The 12,514-nt window shown below is 49.7% G+C and overlaps 1 protein-coding gene across 1 annotated transcript; it reads right to left on the bottom strand.

Annotated features, from left to right (window-relative positions):
* Positions 1-1,033: 1,033 nt before the first annotated feature.
* Positions 1,034-12,381, bottom strand: TSR1 (TSR1 ribosome maturation factor). Its single transcript, XM_087706031.1, has 15 exons — positions 12,258-12,381; positions 11,082-11,185; positions 10,766-10,982; positions 9,815-9,949; positions 8,480-8,901; positions 8,227-8,389; positions 6,852-7,021; positions 6,489-6,685; positions 6,110-6,272; positions 5,465-5,578; positions 4,618-4,750; positions 3,656-3,772; positions 2,117-2,257; positions 1,432-1,506; positions 1,034-1,336 (listed from the first exon to the last, which is right to left on the bottom strand). Exons 1-15 carry the CDS (start codon positions 12,358-12,360, stop codon positions 1,158-1,160), a joined length of 2,433 nt encoding a protein of 810 aa, XP_087562157.1. The 5' UTR covers positions 12,361-12,381; the 3' UTR covers positions 1,034-1,157.
* Between the last annotated feature and the right edge of the window lie 133 nt (positions 12,382-12,514).

Genomic DNA, 12,514 nt, shown 5'->3' with positions numbered 1-12,514 from the left:
CCTTTGGTGGGAAGGTCACAGCGTTCCGTGCCCCTTCAGCATTGAGTCATGCCGGCCACATGACCAGGGAGATGTCTTTGGACAGTACTGGCTTTGAAACGGAGATGAGCACCGCCCCCTAGAGTCTAAACGACTAGCCCATAGGTACGAGGGGAACCTTTACCTTATTTTACACTCATGCAGGGAGTTTGTCTTGCTAACATGGGGCAGGCAAAATCTTACAGGAAGACGGCTGCTTCAGACACGCTAATGCCACCTACAATTCTCATTCCCATACAGCTCATGTCAAGGGAGTTTTGTTAAAAAGGACAAGTATAGGAGAGTACAAGTCTTTCTTTATGCTGGATTTTAGTGCCCCAAGTCAGCAGAGGGTTAAAAGAAAATTCCCACAAACACCTTTATACAAATACCATGCAGCAACTCTTCTAGCTTCTGAACATGAGTAACTCAACACCCACACTGAAGCAGTGCAAAGCGACACTTGGCAAACAATCTAGCAATCCCATCTATGGATCAAGAACTTCATTTGCATATATTGAGCTGCAAGCAGCACCTGTTGTATCTTTCCTGCACCGTGCCAGATTTTGGTGTTTTCATTCCAGGGATGCAACTAATTTTTTCCCCCCAGGAATGTGAGCAGAGAAGCTTCACCATCACGGACTCTGTTGCTGGAAAAAAAAAGGTGTTCTAATCTTTGCTTGATCCAACCGGCTCTACAAGTAATCTTGAGCTGTTAAATAGTTTCCAGATCAATAAAGGAATTTTGCTGTTTCAATAAAACTGCTGTTTCAAGACGAGGAATACCAAAGAACATAGTAAAATAAGTTTTACTCTCCTCTCTGTCAGCCAGAGGCTGGAATCTCACTGAAGACTCCTTTACAGGGGCGGCTGTCCCAACATCTCTACTACAGAAGGAAGCCCTGCTGCTTGGGGCCAAGCTTTCTCTTGCATAAACCCATTTACAAGTTAATTACTCCAATGGCTCCATGAAATGCAAGGTATATTAAGGCAAATCAAACAAAGGACAGCTGGCTGCTTTATAGATACCAGATTTCTCCAGAGGTTGGACCCTCAAAAGAAATACTAAGCACCCCAGAAGTTTATTTTTGTAGGAAATGGTATTTTTCCCTGCATAAATAGTTGCTTAGCTGGAGCAGCTAGTCCATTTTCTCCTCTCCTTCTATGCCAGGCGGCATGTCATCCCTCCACCTTGTGGGCTCCGGCACATAGGGATCGAACGTCCACCTGGGAAAGACTCGCTTGTACAAGGTCATCAGCACCGTGTCCTGGGACTTCAGCTGCCCGTCGAACTGGCACTTCATGTGGCCGTGAGTCCCTGGCAGCCGAGGAGGAGGAGAGGGAGAGTCAGGGCACGCAGCCAGTGGGGAAGGGAGATTTGCTGGGCTGCCCCAAAAACTTTCGCCCACTTACCCAGAGGTTCCTTGATATGGCCACGGCGGCCCCACTTGGTCCGGAGCTCCACTGGTTTGAACCACAGGACATCCTCTGCAGGGGAGGGAGGAAGGAGTAGTAGGACTCCAGCAGGGCTCAAAGTAAAGCCCTAAGATTAGAGTCGCAGACAAGGAAAAGCTCTATACAGTAAGGATACCCAGCACAGAGACTCTGTGTGTGTGCGTGTGCGCGCGTGTTGAGGGAGGAGCTTCCTACAACACTGCATGTGGGCAGAGCTGGGTATCCTTCCTTACAGAGCGACATGCTTTGAATGGGTCCATTTCTCTCAAGGAAGCCACTGCAACTCCCCCACTCCCTCCCCCCCACCTAGGGGTGAAATCCTCCTGGTTCGGCTGAACCAGTAAGGATGATTGTTGTTGTTTCTGTGAACCAGTAGTAAAAAAAAGCTTCCAGGGATGAGCTGTGCGATCGTCGAAAATTTCCCCCTCCCCCACTTTTTAAAGCATTTTTTTCCTGCCTATTCGCCCTAACCAAAAAAAATACTTGAAAAAGTGAAAAAAAAGTTGGCCACGCTCACCCAGTCACATGACACCCTCCCCCTCTCCCCCCCCCACACCAAGCCATGCCCACAGAACCAGTTGGCAAAAAAAATAGATTTCACTACTGCCCCACTTCCCGCCCCCAAGGGACTTTAGACCCATACCTCTGTTGAAGAACATGTAGCGCACGACGGCCAGCTTGCTGAAAATCTTGAATGGGTGACCACTGAGTACCACCCGTTTAACGACTAACCGGTTGGGATCGACACTGAGCAGGGAGCCCGTAGCCAAGAGATTCTGCGCTCCTGCAAAGAAGCCCAAGTGGGAACGCTGTGACTCCAGGGACAGAGGGACCCAGGGTGCAACTTCAGGCCAGGCAATCGATCACCAGCGTTTGCCCTGCGGAGGAATCGTGTCCACCGAACTCCAAGATCAGCAAAGGGGCAGAGAAAGTGCCGAGGCTTCAATCCAAGGCAAAGTTTCAGCTGCCCTGGCGGATAAGGTGGCCGTCAAGTGGGATAATGGCACAACGGATCACAATATACTCAGCATACTGGTTGGGGCTGCTGAGAACTGGAATTCAGCAACAAGTTTTATTACCACTGCATGCAACTTTTAATACAAATCTGGACCACATCAAAAGAATAAGCCCAAGGTAACGCCACAAGCCCTTGACAAGCCCCCCCACCCACCCCCCACAGACAATAGGATGTGCTCTGGGACATTCTCCCTCTAGGCCCCACGGGGACCCAGTGTGAAAGGTGACAAGTTAGAAGGATAGGAAACTGCTGGGTTTTTCTCTTTCCCAACTGCTGCAGAAGAACATTTCCCCTCCTGGCCCCCTGCAGACAATCTGAGAATCCCCTTTTCTAGCATGAAGGGGAGGCCATCCGATCCATCTTCAGGTGACAGGTTAAGGGAGGCTGCTGGAAAAGGCGGCAGAATCTAGAAATGTGCTCTGATCTAGGCTTCCTGAGAAAGCATACATCGCAATCTTAGTCCCCAAAAAACCCTCTTTTATTTAAACGGTGGTGAATTATGGTCGGTCACAGCCCATGATGATTCACAAACAGTCTGTAAGGAGTCAGAAGTTGACAGAAGTCTGTCAAAGTCTTTCAGGATAAGGCTGATAAGCACCCACCTTTATCTCCCTTGAAATGTTGCCAAAGACCTAATTGGCAATTAGTTTTGCAAGGCCACATGGAGCCCAAAGTCAAATGGGACTTCTCAGAGTTTGAACCGACTAGATGAACTAATTGCTTCCTTCCGTTTGCTCCTCTTTTAGGTCTTATGGGAGGGGCCCATCACCTCCACGCCTTACTCCCAAGTCACCCTTTTTATCTCAACTGTTCTTGCCTTCTGGCAGCTCTGTGCATGCGCACGCTGGGAACAGGCTCCTGCTGTTCTTCTGCCTCGCTGATGTCAGGCTCCAGAGGCAGCACATAACTACCAGATGGCCCTGGCCCTCTCTCTGCCTCCGACACAGAGCCCTCATCCGAGCCTTCCCCAGACTCCAGGACTTGCCCATGTTCCTTCCCAACCTCCTCACTGTCCGACTCTGCTGCCAGCTGCGTAGGCCGCCAGCGGGCCACAACAAAATGCCAGCAGAAGCGGTGATGGTGGTGGCAGCAGCAGCTTACCAGAGGATACCAAGGCAGGGGAACCCATATTAACCCAAGGCACCTTCCAAATCCCCAACTCACCGTCACTCTCCTGTTTGAACAGCAGCACCGAAGCAGGCGGAAAAGTGATGGGGGCATAGATCGAAGCCACCACAGCAGTGTCAGCATGGAAAAACTTCTCCAGCTTGTGTTTATCCGCTGCAAAGAAGGGAGTAGGGGGTTGGATGTTTAGTTTGGGTTGACTGCTAAGAGTATTTGTAGCCCATGGTTGACATAAGGGGTCCTTTGCTGCTCCCTGCGCTTGGTTGTTTTCATGCAGATATTTCAGGACCCAACTATGTAACATCATCAGTGCTAGAAAGGGAGTGGGATTTGCTCTCAGCTTATATGCATGTGTTAGCATTGAGGGACAGCCTTGGTGATTAGGCTGTTGTCTGATTGTTTGTCCGAGTTGGTAGCTCCTCCATTGTGGGTACTGTTTAAATGAGGTCAGATCTGACTGCAGTGGGATATTGCCGAAATGGTATTCCTAATGACTGGATTTCTTCTTTTGAAACTTGGCTTGAGGCTCGTGTATTAATTAGGGCATCTTTTGGAAACCTGACATAGGCCTTCATATGATGCATCCAAAGGAAGATGATTTGGGTCGTTTGTTCACTTGGAATGATCCACTGGTTTCACGCATCACAGTATTTCAGTATCTTTTCCCAATGCACGAGGCCAAAAGGAGGACAGGAAAAAGCCAGATCCATCTTCTCATTTCCCTGCACTCTGAACTAGATTTGAACCAATCAGACAACGGGGTTGGGCGGTTGATTCCCTGCAAACAAGCCCTATTAAGCCCCCTAGTTTGATTCAGGCTTGTCAAAAGCGTCCTCCACCCATACTAGGAATTTCACCCAGCCCTGCGTGCCCTTTCTGATCGTCTCCTTCTCTTCTCGGCCCAAAGGTCCTTAAGAGGGAGAAAAACCCCCACAATGGCTCCCATCCCTTCTTCAGAGAGGAACCTCCCCTGGGCGGAGTAGAGGACACAGTTCCCCCACCTGAGGTGTGCTGAGAGTAGAGAGGGGAGGCCCGGAAGCGACGGAATCCACAATGGACGATGACCTCCTCTTTGGACTTCACTGGCTCACTGTATCCTGGGTGGCGTCTCACCAGAAGGTTCAGCAGAGACATCTGGAGACCATAGAAAGAAGGAGAGGAATCAGAAGCTGAGCTGCTCAGGCCACCAAGGGATCCTCAGCTGCTCTCAGGCCGATTCGGACCCCGGAGAGAAATGTCTGCTCTTCTAGGCCCGTGATGGGGGTCTATGGCACAGGTGGCGCCCAGAGCCTCTCTGAGGGCACACCAGCCGTCACCCCACCCCAGCACCACCGTGCATGCGAGCGTACCTCCCATAGGCCAATTGCTCTTCGGGTCTCTGCTGCGCATGTGCAGGGGGGGGCACATGCACAGGGGGTGTTCACATTGCATTTGGGGGCCCCCACAGCCCATTTCCGCTTCTAGGTTGGTGCAGGCAGCTTTCCAGGCCCAAAACAGGGCACAGGGGGCACCCATAATGCAATGCACGCACGCACGACACACACACACACAATCCGTGCCACACGCCCCTCCCCGTTTGACCATTTTTGGCTTCCAGATTGGTGCAGGAGGCTTTTGGGTCCGGAAAGCCTCCTGCACCAACCTGGTAGCCAAAACAGGATGGGGTGCAGGGGAGGTATCACGCGCACATTGCATTATGCGTGCGGGGGTGCGCGCTTTCAGCATGTGACGACAAAAAGGCTAGCCATCCCTGTTGTAGGCCCTTGAGCCAGTACGATCAAGCCAGGCTTTCCTTGCCCCAGAGAGAAAAAATATGACCCCCACCCACCTCCTCTCCTTGGGACTCACCTTCTGCTCATAGGGAAGCAATGTGAAAAGCACCAGAGGCTCCTGCTTCTGCTGGAAACTCTCCAGAACAGAAACTGGGACATTGCAAAGGTGGAGCGTAACGTACCAGCCGACCTGCGGGAGGAGCAGAGAAGCAGGTCACATGGGAATCCTGGCAAACGCACACACACACACACACACCCCCCACGGCACAGAAGGTAACGAAGCTGGGTTCAACTTTGCTTAACGTCTTTCCTAAAGTGCAGAAAACGCCTCCACAAATACCAGGTTGACGGCAATGATGGTAAAATGGGGTTCGTTTATTTTTCCCCCCCTCTAGAAATGAAACCAAAACCTCTCACCAGAGGCAGCTCCCATTAAACTCCCAAATGCTTTGATACAACTCTGGAGACGGAACTCCAAGGAGTCAATCGAGGCTCTCGGGTTAAGTGCTTGGATAGTCCACACAATTAAAGCAGGTGTGTCCACTAGGGTGGCTGGCCAGGGAATTCTGGGAGTTGAAGTCCACAAGTCTTAAAAGTTGCCAAGGTTGGACACCGCCTGAATTAAAGCATAACTCTACAATAACTGTGATTGTTTTAAAAACATTAAACATGTAAAAGCAACAATTGTTGAGCGGAGTGAGATGGGAGAAAAAGGACCAACCTGAGCTCCATCGGTTTCCTCCTTTTCCAATTGACGGAAGGTGTGTTTCCTTGTCCGGGAAAAGTCCTGGAACTGGAAGATCCGGGCATAGTCCCTGGGGAGGTTCTCCTTGGGATCCCAGGGAGATGTTCGGAAGCTCTTTAGTCCCCTGAACTTTTGGAACCTGAGGGAGCCAGTGGAATCATTCCCTTGCCTTGTCTTCAACCCCTGGGCCAGCTGCCCTCTCCCATCTCCCTGCAACCCAGCACAGCCTCCAGGTAAATTCAGCCTTCCAGGGCAAGTTACCTGGGCAGTCAGGGAAGGTCTTCACTCAGCACCCCCCCGCAACCAGATCCCAGCAACTCCTCCCGCAACCCTGGCCATTGGCTGAGGCTCTCACCGGACCCGGGCTGGCAGATCCCGGGGAGTGTCCACCTCGTCTGGAAACATTTCTTCTTGTCGTTCCTGTCGGTATTTCTCCAGCATGGCTGCTTCTTCCTCCATTTTGTCCTCGCCCTGCTCCATCTCAGGCAGCGTCATTGTTTCACAGTCCTCCTCCTCCTCTGAAGCAATTTCCTCTGCACTGCTGCTCCCATCCTGGCAGAGCAAAAGCACCGAGGGAGAGAGGAGGCCTCCCCAGTCTGTGGGCCTCAGCCTCTGCCAGGTACCCACGTCCACCTTCAAAGCCCCCCGCCCGCCAGTGGGGCTGCCTCATCCTACAGGCTCTTCGCCAGGTATCAACAAACAATGCCAACTCCCTTACCTGGGAGATGGCTTCTTCCATCATCTCTTCCTCCCCGTCCTCTTCCCCGTCCTCCTCCTCCTCCTCCCTGCCATGACTCCATTCGTCCTTGTCCAGGATCCAGGCAGCCTGATAGGCAGATGTGCCTTTGGGGACCCTCTTGGCCACTTTCTTGTTCTGCTTAAAAGATTCTGTGGGTGGTGAGAGAGAGGGTTACGGCTGGAGAACCTCCCTCCATAAAAAGAAAATAATAACGCATTGCTCTCATCAGTGTAAAGCCAAGATTATTAAGGCCCATCCCTCTTCAACATATAGCAGGGAACATATAGCCAGCACTGTCCGAAGACGTCTCTGTGGTCATGTGGCCGGCATGACTCAACCCTGAAGGTGCACAGAACACTGTTACCTTCTCACCAAAGGTGGTTCCTGTTTTTCCACTTGCATTTTTACGTGCTTTCAAACTGCTAGGTTGGCAGAAGCTGGGACAAGTCACGTGAGCTCACTGTTACGCGGCGCTAGGGATTTGAACCACTGAACTGCTGATCTTTCTGATCGACAAGCTCAGCCTTTTTAGCCACTTCTTATGTCCTACTTTAGGATGACAGAAGGCCACCTGTTTGGAGACCAGGTTGTTTCCTTGGGCATCTCTAGGCTGGGCAGACTGTGGGATGGTTAAGCCAGGGGTCCGATCCAGCCTGGCACTATGTATGGGCCGATCAAGAATCAAGACCTGAGAATGTTGTTATTGTTGTTTTGACAGAGTAAACCAGGCCACCAAAAGGAAGAATACTTGAAAAACATTAAGCCCTCCTTAATTATCTTTAAAGCTTTATCTTAATCACCAACATTTGAATGCCTCTTGTCAATACTGTATGAATACCACTGCAATGAAATATAATAGTCTGTGTTTTATAATACCATAAGTCAGTAATAAGCCCTTGAAGAAATGACTGAGAGGTAGATATACAAGGCCTCAACCCTCTCAATGGAATCGTGGTTAGATAGCTGGCCCTTTTGAGGGAGGACAGGCAACATTCATACATCAGAGTTAAGCTATATCCTGGTTCCTTCTAGTTCCACCTTAGCCAGTGTAATTCAAAGCTACGGCTATCAGTTTAGAGCATAACCTAGAGAACCCATTTAAGGAAACATGGATTAAGACAGGGCTCTCCAAACATGCCACTTTAAGACTTGTGGACTTCAACTCCCAGAATTCCTTAGCCAGTCATGGACCGGGGTCTCCAAACTTGGCAACTTTAAGACTTGTGGACTTTAACTCCTAGGATTGGCCGGCTGGGGAATTTTCAGAACTGAAAAAGTCTTACAGCTGCTAAGTTGGGGGAGTCCTTGGTCCATGAACTAAGTTACGACCTGTCCTAAGTCATCTCTGACTGACCCTCGGCCTCCTGCAGCTCCTCCTCCGAGGGCCAGGTCTGCTCTCCTTCCATTGGATCCGGAACCACTTCTGCCTGCAGAGACTCCTGCTTGGCAGGGTCAGCCTTGCTCAGCACCTTCACCTCTTCCTCCATCTCGGCGGCCGCACTGCTACTAAGGTCACCCTGCAAGAGGCACAAGAGAACAGCTCAGACCACAACCCCTTTGGAAGGGGAGGAGCATCTCAGTCACACCTGCACAGGAAGAGGCCCCACCTGTTTCTTCCTACTTGCCAGCTGTCCTCCCGGACACTTTGGGCTCAGGGCAAAGAGGTCTGGGGGAGCGTCCATTTGATTCATCAGGAAGTCTCCATGCCCAACAAGGTGCACCAGGGAGTTGACGTTCAAGCTTCTTCCCCTCACATAGCCAGACACCATTAAGGTCCCCACCATGGCACTGTCAGAGCTGGGCACAAATTCGGCAGCATAAGCCAGCAGGTGAGCCCGCCGGTCTCGGAATGCCAAGTGCTGCTGCTTCTGGCTCGCCAGATGCTGCAGCAGCAGCGCAGATTCCTGCTCGGTGTCGAGAGAAAAAAGCCTGGCCCCAGGAAACCGCTTCTCCGTAATCTTGCTGAGCTTTTTCCGGGAATCAGTTTGCTTCTTTGGTGGCTGCTCAGCCAGACCCTGAACAGCAAGGCCTGCGGGGAACAAAAGAAAGGCTGGCTTAACTAAGGACAGCTGGAAAAGTTGGCCTTTTCCTCTGGATCATCACCGAGGCAGTTGCACTTAGACTTAGATACCGCTTCACGGCCCTCTCTGTTATGGCCCGCCAGCAGATTCAGACAGTGAAGAGGTTGGGGAGGAAGGTGGGCCAGTCCTGGAGTCTGGGGAAGGCACTGATGAGGGCTCTGTGTCAGAGGCAGAAAGGGGGCCAGGGCCATATGCCAGTTATCAGCTGCCCGGAGGCAGACGAACAGGTGGAGCCTGTTCCCAGAACTGCCAGACGAAGGGAAGAGCTAAAGAACAGGGGAGTAAGGCCACAGGTGGACGGTGAATGGCCCCTCCCAGAGGAAATAAAAGAGGAGCGAAAGGGGAGTGGAGTTTGCAGGAGACAATTAGTTTGCTTAATTGGTTTGTGACTCTGCGAGACTCCTTGCCGAGTTTTGCAGATATCAGCCAGAACACTCTGAAGGAGTCTATAGAGTCCACTCAATGACCGCAACAATCTGGGTCCTCATTTTACTGACCTCAGAAGGATGGAAGACTGAGCCAACCTTGAGCCGGTGAGGATCAAATTGCCAAACTGCAGGCAGTCAGCAGAAGGAGCCTGCAGTACTGCATTCTAACTACTGTGTCACCATGGCACAGTATAATGAGAAAAGAGTAACAACAAAGCAGTAACAACAACTACAGAGCATCAGGGGAAGCAAACTCATTTAAAAATCAAAGAGCCAAATTTAGTGTCAGGGAACAGATATTTCATAGTTGGGTTAGTTATAAAAAACCAAGCATAGCTCCCAAGTCCTACAAGATGACAAGGCAGCTTTACAGCAAGAATTGTAGCCTTACTGGATGAATGGAAAAACAGGCTGCATTGGGCACTAGACTCACCATAGCTGGGGAGACCCTGTGCAAAGATGCAGGAGAGGCAGTGATCGCCAACAGCATCCCAACCATCTGCAGCATCCAGCAGGAAGAGGAGAGTATCGGCCACTTTGGCAAGATCCAGCACTGCATGGAGGCTTCCTGGAGAATAAGAATTATGGAATTATGGAAGATATATGGAACATGCTATCATATATGGTGGACTTGCAAGGCGGCCAAAAAAGTATTGGAAAAAAGTTAAAAGTAAGCTGGAACCTGTAACAGCAAGTCAAATTGATTGGAAACCTGAGACATTCCTATTAGATATGACGACAACTAAATATAAGAGAGACCCTACATCTGATTTTAGATATAATTACAGCGGCTAGGATTGCATTTGCACAGAGATGGAAGAATAAGTCAACACCAAGTGAAGATGAAATAACAAGAAAGGTTCTTGACTATGCTGAGATGGACAAGTTAACAAAAGAAATCCAAGAAAAGGAAGAGACAGAATATTCTTTGGTATGGGAGAAATGGTACAGGTGGCTGGAGGAAAGAAACAAAGATTAACGATAAGTACCTAAGAAAGATAAAAATTACAAATAAAGGATAAATGTTATATACATAAAAGAGGGATAAAATTTGTTTGTGGTAATATAGGTAAATGATAATGAAATAAGAGGGTTAAAAATGGTGAAACTCGATGGTAAGGTATTAGGAGGGAAATATTGTATAAATACGTACCGATCTAAAACTGCTATAAGAAGGAACATGAAGTTCCAGTGTGTTGTATAAATGTCTTTGTATTTGTAAATATGTTTTTGTATTTGTGTGTTTAAAATAAAATAAAAATAAAAAAAAGAATTATGGATCTTACAACTCTCTGAAATACCCCAGGAAAATGCAGGAAAGACCGCAGAACTATTTTGTAGGTATAGAAGCTGCCAAGATACTTCTGAAAAATGAGGCCCTCACCTGCATCAGCCACTACAAAACGCCAGCGCAGCTTGGACCGGGGGCACAGCAGGGCAAAGCCAGGTGGCCCCCCCTTTGCTGGGAACACAACCGAATCCTGGTTACTCCGGAAAAAGCTCAAGGCCGCCTGGGGATCAATTTGGGCATGCAGCGGCACCAGGACCATCAGGTGTGGTGGCCCATCCTTGCGTCCCAAATTCCGCTTTTCCTCCAACACCTGCAGACAGAGAAAACCAAGGTAGGTGAGGCTCCTCCTCTCTCCGAGCAAGCGGCCCAGATTTAGCTTCCCTGCTCTCTGCTGCTGCCAACAACTCACAGCCTCCTGGTGCTGCCGGCGGAGCTGCCAAGCCCGGTGCCTGCGGTCCTGTTTCGACCTGTTACGGTTTACCTGACGAGTGAAGGTCTTAACCGGGACCCGACCTGGAGAAGGAAGAGGGGTGAAATGGTAGGAGATTTTTTTTTAAGTTTTTTTATTTTTAATCTCATACATTTACATTCATCTAGTTAATTTTCATCTACATTCATCTAGTTAATTTCCTTATTATATTTTAACCCTTTTAAACATTCATTTTTCCATATAAGAAATTAATATAATTGAAATTTGTTTTGCTTACCAATACACCTATTTTATTTTACTACTATTCTACTTTTTTCCCCTCTTCTTCCTCCCTCCCTCCTCTACTTTCTCCTCCTCCTTCCTTTCCCTTTCCTTCTTACCCTTCCTCTCCTTTCCTCCTTGTCCCCTTTATACCCTCTCCTCCTCTTCCTAACCCTCCCAATCTTCCTCTCCTTTCCTCTTTCTTGTTCCTGGCAGGAAATTTGCTGGCTTTCTGCCTGTTCCTCCTTGGAAGACAAAACAACATCCGGGGCTGCCTTTGAGTTGAAGGAAGTGATATTAAGTTACTCTTTTACAAAATGTTAAAAGGTTTCTTTTGTATTATTTTACAATGTTAAATGTATACACCATTATATTCTTCCCTAAAAGGTGTAATACATTACTAAGCTTTCGCTAACCACAAAATGTGTATAAAGTGTAGAGTGTATAAAATGTATTGTATTGTTTGAATCTACTTGTACTCAATCCACTTGGGAGGAGACTTGGAGGCCGCCTTTGCGAACACTTTTTATTTTTCTGTCAATAAACCTTGTGAGATATTTAATTAATGGGATTTTTAATCTCACAGAGTAGACCGGGGATTTCCCCTTCGAAGTCTTGTGGACTTCAACTCCCAGCATTCCTCAGCCCAGCCAGGCTGACAGGGGGACTCTGGGGGGATGAAGTCCACAAGTTGCCACGGTGGGAGAGACCTAGACTGCCGCTTCTCTATCTCAGCCTCTTTGGTCTTGAATGTCCAGAATGCCTCGACCTTGAAGGCACCCAGACGCCGAATTGGGATAGACTGCTCCTGGACTGGAGGCTCTCTTCGACCTTACCCAAAAATTAAACCACCACCACCACCCCCGGGAAAAAGGAGGCCCTCCGCGCTCTTACCTCCCTGCCTCCGCGCGCTGCTCACGCGGTGCTTCCCGGCCTTGTGCGGTTTGTTCTGCTGCTTCAAGGAGCCCGCGCGGTGGACGGCCGCCTGTTTCGCCATGGCCGGGCCGCCGTCACGCCGGAAGTGACGCCACCGAAGGCCCGGACTCCGCCGCTCTAGGATGCGCGTCTCTGGGGCCGCCGCGTCTTTCCTATTGGCCCGGACGCCGGCCAAGGCGCCGACGCATGCGCAAGAGGCGTCCGCGTGCCGTCTC

The sequence above is a fragment of the Thamnophis sirtalis genome, unplaced genomic scaffold (assembly GCF_051295495.1).
Source record: "Thamnophis sirtalis isolate CommonGarterSnake01/CBP01778 unplaced genomic scaffold, rThaSir2_p1.2 scaffold_2, whole genome shotgun sequence".
NCBI classification, from domain to species: domain Eukaryota; kingdom Metazoa; phylum Chordata; class Lepidosauria; order Squamata; family Natricidae; genus Thamnophis; species Thamnophis sirtalis.
Note: the sequence above shows the minus strand (reverse complement) of the source record. Positions and strands in the feature narration are given on the sequence as shown.

What these genes read in the sequence shown, in the direction of transcription:
- TSR1 (XM_087706031.1), bottom strand. Translation starts at nt 12,360, where the DNA reads ATGGCGAAACAGGCGGCCGTCCACCGCGCGGGCTCCTTGAAGCAGCAG. An exon ending in CAGCGCGCGGAGGCAGGGAG is followed by an intron (nt 11,186 to 12,257) that starts GTAAGAGCGCGG and finishes TTCCTTCTCCAG; the next exon opens with GTCGGGTCCCGGTTAAGACC. An exon ending in GGAGCTGCAGGAGGCCGAGG is followed by an intron (nt 7,022 to 8,226) that starts GTCAGTCAGAGA and finishes CACCACCCACAG; the next exon opens with AATCTTTTAAGCAGAACAAG.